Source organism: Pteropus vampyrus, unplaced genomic scaffold, assembly GCF_000151845.1.
Source record: "Pteropus vampyrus isolate Shadow unplaced genomic scaffold, Pvam_2.0 Scaffold86, whole genome shotgun sequence".
NCBI classification, from domain to species: Eukaryota; Metazoa; Chordata; class Mammalia; order Chiroptera; family Pteropodidae; genus Pteropus; species Pteropus vampyrus.
Genome location: NW_011888867.1, coordinates 3,917,496 through 3,930,301, shown reverse-complemented (window position 1 = coordinate 3,930,301; position 12,806 = coordinate 3,917,496). Strand labels below are relative to the sequence as shown.

Below are 12,806 nucleotides of genomic sequence, written 5' to 3'. Positions count from 1 at the left end.
GGGGCGGTCAGTGCTTTCGGGGTCACTGCCTGTAGCACAGCGGGGAAGAGCTGTGTGACGGCGCCCTTGCTCTTCACAGGTGGGTCTCTTTGTGGACTTCTTTGTGCACCTCTTCACCCAGCTCAAGTTTGGAGTAGTAGAGACATGTATCCTTTTCACGGTTCTCGGTGTTCCCAGACGTCAGCTGCCCTGGATTGCTTTCTTGCCTAGAAATGAGTTTCACAGGAGACATGATCTACAAAGAGCTGTTTATTAGCCATTTGGCTTTAAGGTTTTAAATTTTTATCGAAGGACACAAAAGGAGCACTTTAATAAATAGAGGTCCTCATATTCATGGTTGGTAAGACACAAACCACCAAGATGCCTGCTTTTCCCAATCAATCTATAAATTAATTCAATGTCATTCCAATGAAAATTCCAATAGAATGTTTCATGGAACTCGAAAATTCTCTTCTTAAATTTGTTTGGAAAGAGTAAAGGGCCAAAGGTAGTTGAGATAGTTTTGAACAACAAGCAGGGGAACTTGATTAGATGTCAAGACATATAATTTAAGAGGTAGCAATTGAAACGGTGTCTGATTGGTGCAGGAACACCCAATTAGACAATGGAAAGTATTAGGGAAGCAGAAACTGGCCTGTACGCATGCAGAAGTGCAGTGAATGACGGAGTTAGTATTATAAATCAGTGAAGGGAAAGTGGATTATTTAATAAAAGATGTTGAGACATTGGTTATCCATCTGGAAAAATATAAAATTAGATTCCTACTTTGTACTATAAATTCCAGATGGATTGAAGGTATAACCAGGCAAAACAAAACTTTAACAGACTGTATGATTCCAAGAATAGAGAATTATTTCTTAAAACTACAGAAGGCACAAAGTATAAGGGAAAAGATTGGTAAACTTGACCAACAGCAAAGTAAATATTCTATTTATACAAACAAAAACCCCAAACAACAATAAAACACCATAAACAGTGAAAAACAAGTCCACAGCCTCAGTGAGGTTATTCACTATGCATTTAAGAGACAAATAATTCATATTCAGAATATAGGAAGAACTTCAGCTCTAAGAAAAAAAGCCCAAACAGCCCAATAGAAAAACTAGCAAAGGAGGCAAACAGGCAATTCCCAGAAGAGAAAAACTGAATGGCTCATATGTAAACCTATGGAGAAGTGCTCATCTCACCACTAATCGAGGAAATGAAAATTTAATAAATAGGAAGGTACACCTTCCTATGACTCATGATCTCCTCTCCCAGCCGTGAGCCTCAGACATCACAAACATGTTCATTGCAGCTTTTTGATTGCAAGAAGTTGGAATCACACACCAAATGGGGAAACGGAAAATTTCTGATATGTTCATCTAATATAATTTTATGCAGAAGTTAAAACGAGTGAACCAGAACTATGTATCGATCGACCTGGCTAATTTTCAAAAACTTAATGTTGATGTAAGGAAAAAGAAAAGTTGTAGCATGTGCCAGAAATGCAATACCATTATTTTAATTTCAGAAACATATGGAACAGTATGGACACATATGAAAATATACAAGCGTTAGCCTAAAAATAAAAACCAAGTGAAAGTCAGCAAGCGTTTATTTGAGATTCAAAAGAATAGCTATTTGGGAAGCACTGATTCAGGTGATCGTGATAAGAGGCAAAGGCAAGGTGTATTTATGTTAACGGGAAGGGGAACAATTACATGAATGAAGAAGAAATTTCTCTGGGTGTTAGTAAGCTAGGGAAGGAATTTCTGTAAAATGCGAGTAAGCTAACCTAGTGATGCTAATTCTAAAGGAAGTTTAGAGTGATAGTCATATTGTCTGCTTTCTTGTTATCTTTGCAAACAATTGTCTAGAATACCTGCTGCTTTAGGCCTAGTCCAAAGGTTAATTTGCCCAGTTTTTTACATTCCAAAGGTCTGAGAAGACGCGCAGGGCAGGCCGTCTTGGATGGCAGCTCTGACCCCATTTCAAAGTGGCTTTGTTTATGTTATTTTTCACAGAGGGAAGAAGGATGCACAATAATTTCAGGTTAGTTTCTCCCAGGGGAGAGTGAGACAGAAACATTGTTTTTTGTTTTTTTGTTTTTTTGTTTTTAATAGTACTTAATGTTTTAATTTTTAAAACATATGTGGACCAAACATGGAATCACAATGAGATTCGTTAAAGCTCAGGCTGTGGGCGTACAAGGTTTTACTTTCTGTAGTGTTTGAAGCATTTCATAATTAAAAAGGATACTTAATGTAGATGACATCTCAGGCAGTTTTTATGAAATTTCAGAACAGGAGAAGCTGCCCCTCTTCAGGTGGTTGCATGAACACCCCGGCTGGTGAGCAGGTTTTCCTTAACCCAGTTTCTGTAGCGGTGGAGGAATGCAGCCAGAAAGGCTGCCTCGCCCTGTCCCTTCTCGAACTCTTGGGTTTCAACTTGACTTTTGTCTTCTTGGGGAGCCTTCTTGTTCTAATTGAGGTGAGGTGGTGTGGGTGCTACCTTTTTGCTTACGAGGTTGGGGATCCTGCATTTCCTTACTCCATCTCTATTTCTGGAATGTCAGAGAACTGAATTAGGCTTAGACTATAGATTCCTGCAGAAAGTGGCCTCTTGTTCACTTGGAGATGTTTCTGAAAGTAAAGGTCACAGCCTCTGGTGAGATCGCAGAGGGAAAATCTACAATAGGAGGGTGGTTCTTCACCTTGGGAGCACGTTGGAATCACCTAGAGAACTTTAAAAATGACTGACTCCTGGGTACCAGCTCAGATGAATGTGATCACAATCTCTGGAAGTGGGGTGCTTGTATGGATTGCTGAAAGGCTCCCCAGGTGATACTGAGTCACCAAGAGCTTGTTAGAAAGGCACATCCTCCCATGCCCCCTCCGACCTACTGAGTCAGAAGCCCAGGGTGGGGCCAGGCATCCGTGTCTTCACAGGCCTGCAGGGCGACGCTGATGCTGATGGGGTCAGTTCGCCATCAGTGTGAGGTTGCCGAGGGTCGGCCGGAGGGCCAGTCTGTCTGAGTGTGTGGGCGTGCCTCCTCTCCCCCAGCCAGTGGCAGCAGGTTCCGGGATACCCGAGATCAAATGCTATCTGAATGGCGTGAAGGTGCCCGGCATTGTCCGTCTCCGCGCCCTGCTCTGCAAAGCCTTCGGAGTGCTGCTCAGCGTGGCTGGAGGTGAGGATGGCCTTTCTGACTCTCACCTGCAAGTGTTCATGGGATGGAGATGAGAAGCGTATGTGTGTAAATGAAGGGGATGGGGATTGGAGGGCCTGCCCTCTAACAGATCTCTGCACTTTTTGTTGATCAGTTGTTTTTTTAAATGCAGACACTCTTTGTAAGTTTCCACTTAGAGAGCTCTGACAAATTCACCATTCCGTTTTGAAGTAGAATGACTAGAGTTGGTTATGGACTTGGCTTTAGCAAGGTCAGTGAGCTTTTCGTGTTAACAGCTAAATAGTAACTATTTAGGCTTTGTTGGCCAAGAGGCAAAATGGAAGATATTATGTAGGTACTTAAACTTATATAACCATCTAAAATGTATCTATGTAAGAATATAGAAACATTTTGAGCAATCTAGTCCTACAACTTGGCCCACGGGCTGTAGTTTGCCGATGCCCGATTTAGAGTCTAAAGAATGTTTTATCTCATTTGATGGGAATTCGACTCACTTCCTTATAAAGTCATATGATCATCTCTATTTTGTAGTTGTCAAGAGAAAGGTTTACGCAGCAGAGGTCTCCTGACCCAGAGGTGGTTCTGTGCTGACTGATGGCTTCCCTTCTTTACTTTGTCCCAGGGCTCTTTGTGGGGAAGGAAGGCCCCATGATCCACAGTGGCGCGGTGGTGGGTGCTGGCCTCCCTCAGGTAAGGGCTGATGGGCTGGGAAGGTGCATCCCCCTCGGTGGCCTCCCAGGCAGGGGCATGTCCCAGAGTCGTGTCTCTGATCTCGTTTGGAAAAAGTCCATTGGGAAAATGCCACCCTAACATGACTTTGGAATCTGATATCATTGAGTCGATGTGAAAACTACATGGCCTGTCTCCCAGGGGAGCCAGTAACTGGTACTTTGAAGTTTTAACGAGGCCCTGCTGAGTCTTAGGAGCAGTGATGGGGCATAAAGTCCATTCAGATGAAAGTTGCCTGGTGCTCCCACGGCTGTTGCCCAACGCCTCCTCATAAGGTGGCTCAGCAGGTCAGCTCAGTGCCGCCAAATCCCAAGAGGCCGGAAGCTCCACTGGGGTGGTTCTGGGCCCAGGGCTGCTGACTCCACCTGAAGGATCACAGGAATAATAACAGCTGGGCCAGACTCCTTTTTTCTCCAAAGCCATCTCAAGGGTTTAGTTGTCATCTTCATGCTCAGAGCGGGAGACTAGGGCTTGGAGAGGGTGAGGAGCTAGCTCAGGCAAAGCCCCCATCCTGGCGGGTGATTCCAGATTCCGGGCTGCAGGTTTGAGAAGCCTCAGTTCCTGTGATCCATCACCTGTTGACTGTACCTCTCACGTCCCAAGGGGAGGGAGCAACTGTGATAGTGGTCAAAGCCAGGGAGAAAAGGTTCTCGTCCAGAGCCCGTCTTTTGCTCTCTCTCTTGCTGCTGCCTCTTCTCCTTCGCATCTTCCCGGAAGTGAGCTGAGAGGTGGAGGGGGGCCCAGGCCAGGCCCGAGCAGCGGCGTGAGCGTTTGCTGAACAGATTGAAAGGTGGCGCTTTGGGCCCCTTCCTTCTTCGTCCTCTGGGCAGGGCTCACTTTGTCCTCTGCAGCAGCTTTCAGTTCCACCCAGCCCTTGGCTCAGCTGTTTCCTGTCCCCTTTTTGTTTCTGACTTGTTGACTAAGCGTAGTGCAGTTTCTGGAGATCTTAGGTTCGGAGAGGCGGGGGCGGGGGTGGGGGGAAGTTCCTCCCCAAGCTAACTTCTTTTTTTCCTGGGGTGCTATCCTGGACCCTCCCCTCTCACATCACATCTTCCCGGGTGTGCTCGAGCCGCGGGCACTCGCCGGTGTCCTGGGTTCCTGCAGCCGTGGTCCCTGCGGGCCCCTCTCTGACGTCGTTCTCTCTCGTTTTAGTTTCAGAGCATCTCCTTACGGAAAATCCAGATTAACTTCCCCTATTTCCGAAGTGACAGGTACGGAAAGGTTAGGAATTAGATTTCTTTTTGAAAAAAGTTTGTTTTTCTGTCCCTAAGACCTGATACTTGCTCTCACTGGCTCATAGTCTCCCGGGCTGGGCAGGTGCCTGCGGAACCCGACATCAGAAAGGAGGTGGGCTTTGCGGGATTCTGAAAACAACCAGCACGAGGGCCAGGCTGGCATCATGGCTTGTATTTCATCAGGCCCTAAGGCCTGGGCGCATCTCAAGCAACGCACGTTAAAAATACGGCCCAGGGGGTCCACGGGCATATTACGAAGAATGCGTTTCTTATTCCAAAGCGATGTGTTTGGCCTGCCGCCTTTCTGGGTTAGAAGGTGCTCTTGTCAGTACTGTCAGCCTGTGGGGTTTCTGCGTGTTTCCTGCGCCCCTTACAAGGCCCAGGGTCCGAGCTGTCCACCTTCTCGTCTTGGTGTTTCTGCGAGTCACTGTTGCCTGCTCCTCTGCACGCAACCAGCTCTTCGATGTTTTCACTGATGCCGTGGCTTTCTGGAAGGAATCTGGTGGAAATGCGGCCCAGCAGGACTGAGCGGGGGCTGGGGTTCCACGACGTCAGGAGGCCTCCACCTGCAGGAACTCAGGCCGGGGAAGAGCGGTCGGCTCTCAGGCGATACCATATTTGCTGCTGAGCCAGCCTCGCCAGAGCCCCGCCCTCATAAGCCCTGACTTCATGGGTGCCAAGATCAAACATGGGAAGACGAGGAAGCGAAAAGCTGCCTTTGCTGCCTGAGGGCCCTTTCTCGGGTAAACCGTCTGTGTCTGTCTTCCCTCCTCAGAGACAAGCGGGACTTCGTGTCGGCAGGGGCGGCTGCTGGCGTCGCTGCAGCCTTTGGGGCTCCCATTGGGGGGACCTTGTTCAGTCTGGAGGAGGGCTCGTCCTTCTGGAACCAGGGGCTCACGTGGAAAGTGGTAAGGAGGGCCTTTGGTGAAAACCTCCTTCGCTTAGCCCCATCCCGAAATTTAAGCTGGACACGTCTTACTCAATACATTTCCCCGTAGTTTCGATGAGACGGGATGATTCAGTGTATTGGAAATTCCTTTGCTCTAGACGCCCATCACCGCCAAACCACGGCCTTTGTTATACATCTCATGCCCTCCTCATCCCCACATCAAACTGCCGTTATCCTCTCTCGATGAACCGTCCGACGTGGACACGCGGAACTGGCGGTGGTCGGTCAGGCAGGCGGCAGCAGAGCCCGCCCTCGAACCCCTGTCTCCCACCTCCACAGCATGCTCTTCCTCTCGTGTTTCCTCAGGAGCGGGTTCTTTCTCCTGTGGTTATGAGGCGCTGGCACGGGAGCTGGTCCGTAACCGGCTCTAAATAAATAGGCTCTCACAACAGGCTGCTGGAAGGGAAACTTCTCGTGGCCCGATTTTTGGCTGTTTACACAGCGGGTGTATTTGCTGCAGTGTTACCTGGAGTTTGCAGGTTCTTATGGGGGCAGGAGGTTTTGTGAGGGAGCATCAGAGAGAAAGTAGGAATTGTCACTATTGAATGTTCTTATTTCTGTCATCTGTCCCCTTAGCTCTTTTGTTCCATGTCTGCCACCTTCACCCTCAACTTCTTTCGTTCCGGGATTCAGTTTGGAAGTTGGGGCACTTTCCAGCTCCCTGGATTGCTGAACTTCGGCGAGTTTAAGGTATGTTTTGTCCTTCCCCCCAGAATTTCTTACTTGACCTATGACAATTGCTCTTTAGTAAGGTACCAGGGGGAAGTGATCGGAAGGGTAGGTACAGCTTCAGGTGGGGTATCTGTGCCCTGCTGGTCTCCTGCGCCTGCCCCCTGCTCGGCGTGGGCACTGGCTCTCACGGAGAGAAGGAGCCACCCCTCTCGTGTCTGTCTCCTCTGCTCTGTCCCTCCCTGTTCTCATGGGCACCGTGGTTTTCTTCTCTCTCTCCCTTGCCCCTTCTCTCAGTGCTCTGACTCTGATAAAAAATGTCATCTCTGGACAGCTATGGATTTGGGTTTCTTCGTCGTGATGGGGATCATTGGGGGCCTCTTGGGAGCCACATTCAACTGTCTGAACAAGAGGCTCGCAAAGTACCGCATGCGGAACGTGCACCCGAAACCCAAGCTCGTCAGGTACCTGTGCAGTCGCTGCCCCTGCCTGCGTGGCTCCCTGCGCGCTGCGTGGGCCATCTCTCCCGAGGGAGGCGATTCTGTGAGCAGATGCTGCCTCCCACACCAGCTCAATTTCACATCTGAGGTCGAGAATGTAGGCGGGGTTATAAATCTTCTGCGTTTGTCAGACAGGCCGAAGGCTGAGTCCGAGCTTAATTGACATCAGAGTTGCTGGTTGACTCCTAGCCTTCCCTGACTTGCCACTAGGACACATGACAAAGTCAGAGGAGTCCATGAGACTCTCGCCCCTGGGACCTAAAACGAAAGCCCATTTTGTCCTTCGGAGAGCGATGATGTGGACATAGCAACCCATGTACCTGGCTGCCCACTTTTTACGTAGTAATTGCTGGAACACAGCACGTCACTGACAAATTCTGCACATGTGCTGACCGACCAGGGGCTGCTGCGTGTGCTCTTCAAGGAGATGAGGGTGGGGTAGGCAGTCACGTTTTTGAGTTCCCGAGTCTTTTATCGCATAATAACAACTGCGCTTTGCTCCCTAGAGTCTTAGAGAGCCTCTTGGTGTCTCTGGTAACCACGGTGGTGGTGTTTGTGGCCTCAATGGTGTTAGGAGAATGCCGACAGATATCGTCCTCGAGTCAAGTCGGTAATGACTCGTTCCTGCTCCAGGTAAGCCCAGAGCACCTGCTGCCTTCATCCTACACCTATAAGAAGAATCCAGAAATGTATGACATGCCTCCGTCTCAGGCTAATGGACGTGTTGGGTTTAAGAGAGAGAGGAATGTGTAGTAGGTTTTTTACTTGAGAGAGGATGTGCATCCTCTGTCTCCTGCTCATCTGTGAATGGTCCTGGTCATCACAGAGGAGAACGCCCCTCTCTCTCCCTTTCTCCCTCTCTCCCTCTCCTTCCCCCCCGCCGCCACGAGTTTACAAGAGTCGCCCTAAGTCCGAGAGAAACGAGTGTCTGTCTCAGGGCAAACCGCGGTCCTGGTTCTTCCTGGCGTTTGGTCATTTCCTGGCATGCGTCCCTTTTGCATTCCATTTCTCTTCCTAGGAGTATGTGGTATTTTCTGTAACCTTTCCCTGAAAGAACAAGGTCAGTAGGTGGGCGTTGGAGCTCACTCAACCCTGTGTTTTTGATCCAACCTGGTGGGTCTGAAAGCTGGGCTATGGGCAGCCAGGTGTGTGGTTCTGGCATTGAGGGTGGAGCCTGGGGAGTGCTCTGTACCTGTCTTCTTGTTGAAGTACCTGAGTAGCCACTCGAGTTCATCAGAGCCGCTTTGGGGCCTCTGTCTTGGATGGCTGCTGCTTCACTGTCCCCCAGACCAGTCCACGAGCAGTGAGAACGTATCAGACTAGGGGGCAGCAAACTATGGCCCATAAGCCAAATCTGGACCTTGGCAACTGCTTGTTTTCACGTAGCCCCCAAGCTAAGAACGGTTTTTACATTTTTAGAGAGGTGCAAAAAAAAAAAGAATATGCAACAGAGACTGTACGTGGCCTGCAAAGTCGAGAATATTTACTGTCTGGCTCTTCACAGAAAAAAATTGCCAATCTCTGTTCCTAGTTATCCTCATTTACCAGATCAGGGTTTTCTAAGATGTGTTCTCAGGAATGTTGACTTATGTGATTTAAAAACAAATGGAAAAGGATTCTGTGGTCGGATGGGTTAACCAGAAGTTTAAATTTTCTTTAACGTAGGGTGGCCTAGGACCCTTAAAATTCCAGTGAGAACGCTGAACGTTTGGAACGTGTACCGTGTGCCACATACCCCACTAAGCACTGTACATACGTGATCTCATGTAATCTTTACCACTACCGTGTTGGCTCGTACTGTATCCCCATTTTAAGATGAGAAAACTTGGGCAAAGTGAGGTCTTGACCAAGGTCACTCAGCTAGTAATGTAGCATGGGCGGGTATCATTCCCATTTTATAAATGAGGAAACTGAAGCATCACACAATAAAATACCTCTCCCAGGGTCGCTAAATTAGAGTGTCAAATCCGTCTGCTTCTGGAGCCTGTGCCCTGCTCTTAGCGGACACTCCGGTTTCCAGCAAGCGCTGTGATGCTGCTCAGTGCGTGTGACTCGTTCCAGGAAAGCTGCAGGACCGCGTTCCTGCAGACGTGGCTTGGGAAGCACTGCGTGTGCCGGTCAGTGCGTGATCGTCTCAGCTTGTCCACAGGGCCCTGTTCCGCACACATTTCTCATTTGCCGGCTTTTCCCTGCCAGGTTCCACCAACAGGGGGCGCTGTCCTGTTTCCCCGTGGCAGCCTTCATTCATCCAGCCATATCGCCCAGCCAGGTTCACCTGGTAGGATTGCACTAACCCCTCCCCTAGTGTTACAGTGTCCCACCGAAGGGCTGCTCTGCAGTGTTATTAATAGAATTGAATCCAGGAAAAATCCACATCCTTAACAAGCTTTGTAATAACGCTCTATTTGTCTGCCTAGCGATAGGCGTGCAGTTCACCCCCTGTACTGTCGTATGCCATCAACTAGATCAAGAACTGTCATACTCCAAGTACCTTGTCCTCTCATGAGTCGAATGGTATCAGGATCTCATCCTGACACACAAAAGTGGAAAGAATGAGAGGGCCGAAATGCGGAGAAATAATCTTTTTCCAGCTGGGATTTTGTTCAGCCTGGCGGAACCTGGGGAGGGGCGGCCAGGAGCACAGCATCTGCATCAGGATGCGCATGGAAGCACGTTCCCTCCTGCAGCAGATTCAGAGTGGAGGCTGTTTCCATTTGGAGCCGAAGTTGAGGCATTAAGTCGAGCAGTACCCTGAACACTCCTCGACAAACCTGTCCACTCCCAGCCACTTGTCTGTCGCCTGCCTCATTTTCCCCCAGTCCACAGGGCTCTCAGGCCAGGCTTCCAGCCATATCACTTCATCAGCACTGGGAGAGGAGGCAGGGCCAAATCTATTATGCATCACAGTTGTGATTATAGTTCCATTATGAATGTGGATGAACGTGGGCCCTGGTCCTGATTCATTCATTCTCAGAAGCAATGAATATGATACCAGTTGGCTGCTCTTGGGTGTAGATCTATTTTTTGCTGCCTGCTTAATTTACGGGAAAAGCTGGCAAGCCAGACTTTTTCTACCCAGATGAGGACCCCCCGCTTGAGGACTGAATGCCCCAGTCATGTGTACTGACCTTGTGTTGTCTTTGCTTCCTGTTTCTTAGGTCACGTCAGAAGATGTGAATTCAAGTATCAAGAACTTTTTTTGTCCCAACGAGACCTACAATGACATGGCCACACTCTTCTTCAATCCCCAGGAGTCTGCCATCCTTCAGCTCTTCCACCAGGACGGTGAGTATCCGCGCGCCTGCCCACTCCTGGGTGGTTGGTTTTTTCTGCGGAGAACAAATGGTTAGTATTTCTCTGACCCTCTGTTGGCCCGCAGACACAGCCAGGCTTGCCCTTAATTCTGAGCAAGAACAGGACTTTTCCTTTGTAATACCAACCCAGACAAGATTAGAGTTTCTGCCTCCGGTGTTGGAAGTGAACCGGTTGGGGTACGGAAGGACCTGGTAGGAGCCGAGGCGGTCTGGCGGGTCTTGGCCGGCATCTGGGAGTGGGACTCATGTCGGTCCTTGCCTTGCAGGTACCTTTAGCCCCATCACTTTGGCCTTGTTCTTCGTCCTCTATTTCTTGCTTGCATGTTGGACTTACGGCATTTCTGTTCCAAGTGGCCTTTTTGTGCCTTCTCTGCTCTGTGGAGCTGCGTTTGGACGTTTAGTTGCCAATGTCCTCAAAAGGTACAGAGTGTGTGTGTGTGTGTGTGTGTGCGCGCGCGCGTGTGTGCGTACACATGTGTGCCCATGCACAAGCGTGTGAACCATAGTCTCCGCCCCCCTCGCCCGGTTTGACTCTAAGCCTTGTTCTTGGTGTCGTTCCTCGCCAGCTACATTGGATTGGGCCATATCTACTCAGGGACCTTCGCCCTGATTGGTGCCGCGGCTTTCTTGGGTGGGGTCGTCCGTATGACCATCAGTCTCACAGTCATCCTGATTGAGTCTACCAATGAGATCACCTACGGACTTCCCATTATGATCACTCTGATGGTGAGCGCGCCTCTTCTAGGCCTCTTTCACGTTCAGGGCCAAGTCCACCCCACAGCAGCCTCTTTTTATATCTTGGCTTTGTCTTTCAGGTGGCCAAATGGACAGGCGACTTTTTCAATAAGGGCATTTATGATATCCACGTGGGCCTGCGAGGGGTGCCACTTCTGGAATGGGAGACAGAGGTGGAGATGGACAAGTAAGGCTGTGATATCTCCGCATGTCCTGGTTGCAGAATTTATCAACTCTAGGGCCCAAGGAATATTTGTATTAGGGCAGGAAATGTTTATTTAGATTCTTGGGTTGGAATTCAGTGAAACAGTAAATAACAGGAAGGTCATTGAAGCATATTTGTTTCCGGGCATGGTTGGGAATGTCGAACAGTTACGGTGTGGCCGGGAGCTGGGGCAGGGCGGGGGCTGAGGCAGACAGGGCTACTTCAGGGTTTTGTTTGGTTCCTGTGGCGTGCTGGTTAAATAGGAAGCGAGGTCTCTGCATAAAGCCTGTGTTAGGATTGAATGTTTAAACGAAGGCTCTACTAAGCCCTGGGAGTGAAACTAGCTTGCCTCACGTGTGCCTAACGAAATGTCGTTCCTTCAACAGTGATTGTTCTTGGCATAGTCACCAAATTATCCAGCGGCCCACAAGTAGTTTAGACCTCTGGTGTCTGGGTGTCACACATGGCCCTTATCATCTAATGTAGCGGACAGCAAACTTCTGTAAAGGGACAGGTAGTAGATATTTTCAGCTTTACAGGCCATGTGGTCTGTCACAGCTCTCCAGCTCTGCGTCCGTAGTGCAGAAGCAGCCACAGACAATATGTAAATGAGCGAGCAAGGGGATTTGACCTGTGGGCTGCAGGTGCCATCCCTGGTCTGAAAGGACACCGTTTTTTTTTTAATTCCAGTAGTATGATTAGCAGTTCACCTGGAGTGCGCCTGGAGTACAGGGAAGGGGTTGGCCAGTGCTCCTAGGCAAGCAGATGGGGTTCTTGGTGAGGGGACTTTTCATACAAGGGATGAGTAGAGGCCCACCAGTTTGACAAAGCAGGGAGGGGCTGGCTGGCCAGGCATGGGGGAGGGTCACGTACAAAGGGGAAGGAAGTGCAGAGGAGCGTGTGTTCGAGGAAGTGCTGGAGATGGCTCAGAAGAGACAGAGCAGGCGGTCCAGGCGGTGCAGGAGGACCAGCGCCGCCCCATCATGCTTGCTCCGGGGGAGCTGCAGGCTCTGTCGTGAGGCTGGCTGGCTTCCCTCCCTCCCCCAGACTGAGGGCCAGTGACATCATGGAGCCCAACCTGACCTACGTCTACCCGCACACCCGCATCCAGTCTCTGGTCAGCATCCTGCGCACCACTGTCCACCATGCCTTCCCGGTGGTCACGGAGAACCGGGGCAATGAGAAGGAGTTCATGAAGGGCAACCAGCTCATCAGTAACAACATCAAATTCAAGGTAAAGAAAACTGCCCAAGAGGAAAGGTGGGCAGGAGATGGCCAGCCGTTCCTTATGTTCACAC

The 12,806-nt window shown here is 49.6% G+C and overlaps 1 protein-coding gene across 8 annotated transcripts in view; it reads left to right on the top strand.

Moving 5' to 3' along the window:
• CLCN6 (chloride voltage-gated channel 6) overlaps positions 1 to 12,806 on the top strand; it is a 32,350-nt gene that overhangs the window by 8,664 nt on the left and 10,880 nt on the right. For 6 of the 8 annotated variants that reach the window (XM_011363529.2, XM_023532619.1, XM_011363534.2 and 3 more), the window contains exons 6-18: positions 2,366 to 2,472; positions 3,046 to 3,172; positions 3,795 to 3,862; positions 5,054 to 5,112; positions 5,912 to 6,044; positions 6,662 to 6,775; positions 7,052 to 7,218; positions 7,761 to 7,887; positions 10,413 to 10,539; positions 10,835 to 10,988; positions 11,135 to 11,294; positions 11,384 to 11,490; positions 12,556 to 12,742. In XM_011363529.2, coding sequence (XP_011361831.1) covers positions 2,366 to 2,472; positions 3,046 to 3,172; positions 3,795 to 3,862; positions 5,054 to 5,112; positions 5,912 to 6,044; positions 6,662 to 6,775; positions 7,052 to 7,218; positions 7,761 to 7,887; positions 10,413 to 10,539; positions 10,835 to 10,988; positions 11,135 to 11,294; positions 11,384 to 11,490; positions 12,556 to 12,742 — 1,637 coding nt within the window. Of the gene's footprint in view, positions 1 to 119; positions 147 to 2,365; positions 2,473 to 3,045; positions 3,173 to 3,794; positions 3,863 to 5,053; positions 5,113 to 5,911; positions 6,045 to 6,661; positions 6,776 to 7,051; positions 7,219 to 7,760; positions 7,888 to 10,412; positions 10,540 to 10,834; positions 10,989 to 11,134; positions 11,295 to 11,383; positions 11,491 to 12,555; positions 12,743 to 12,806 lie in introns of those variants that run through there. The other 2 variants (XM_023532622.1, XM_023532618.1) reach the window with 2 other exon arrangements.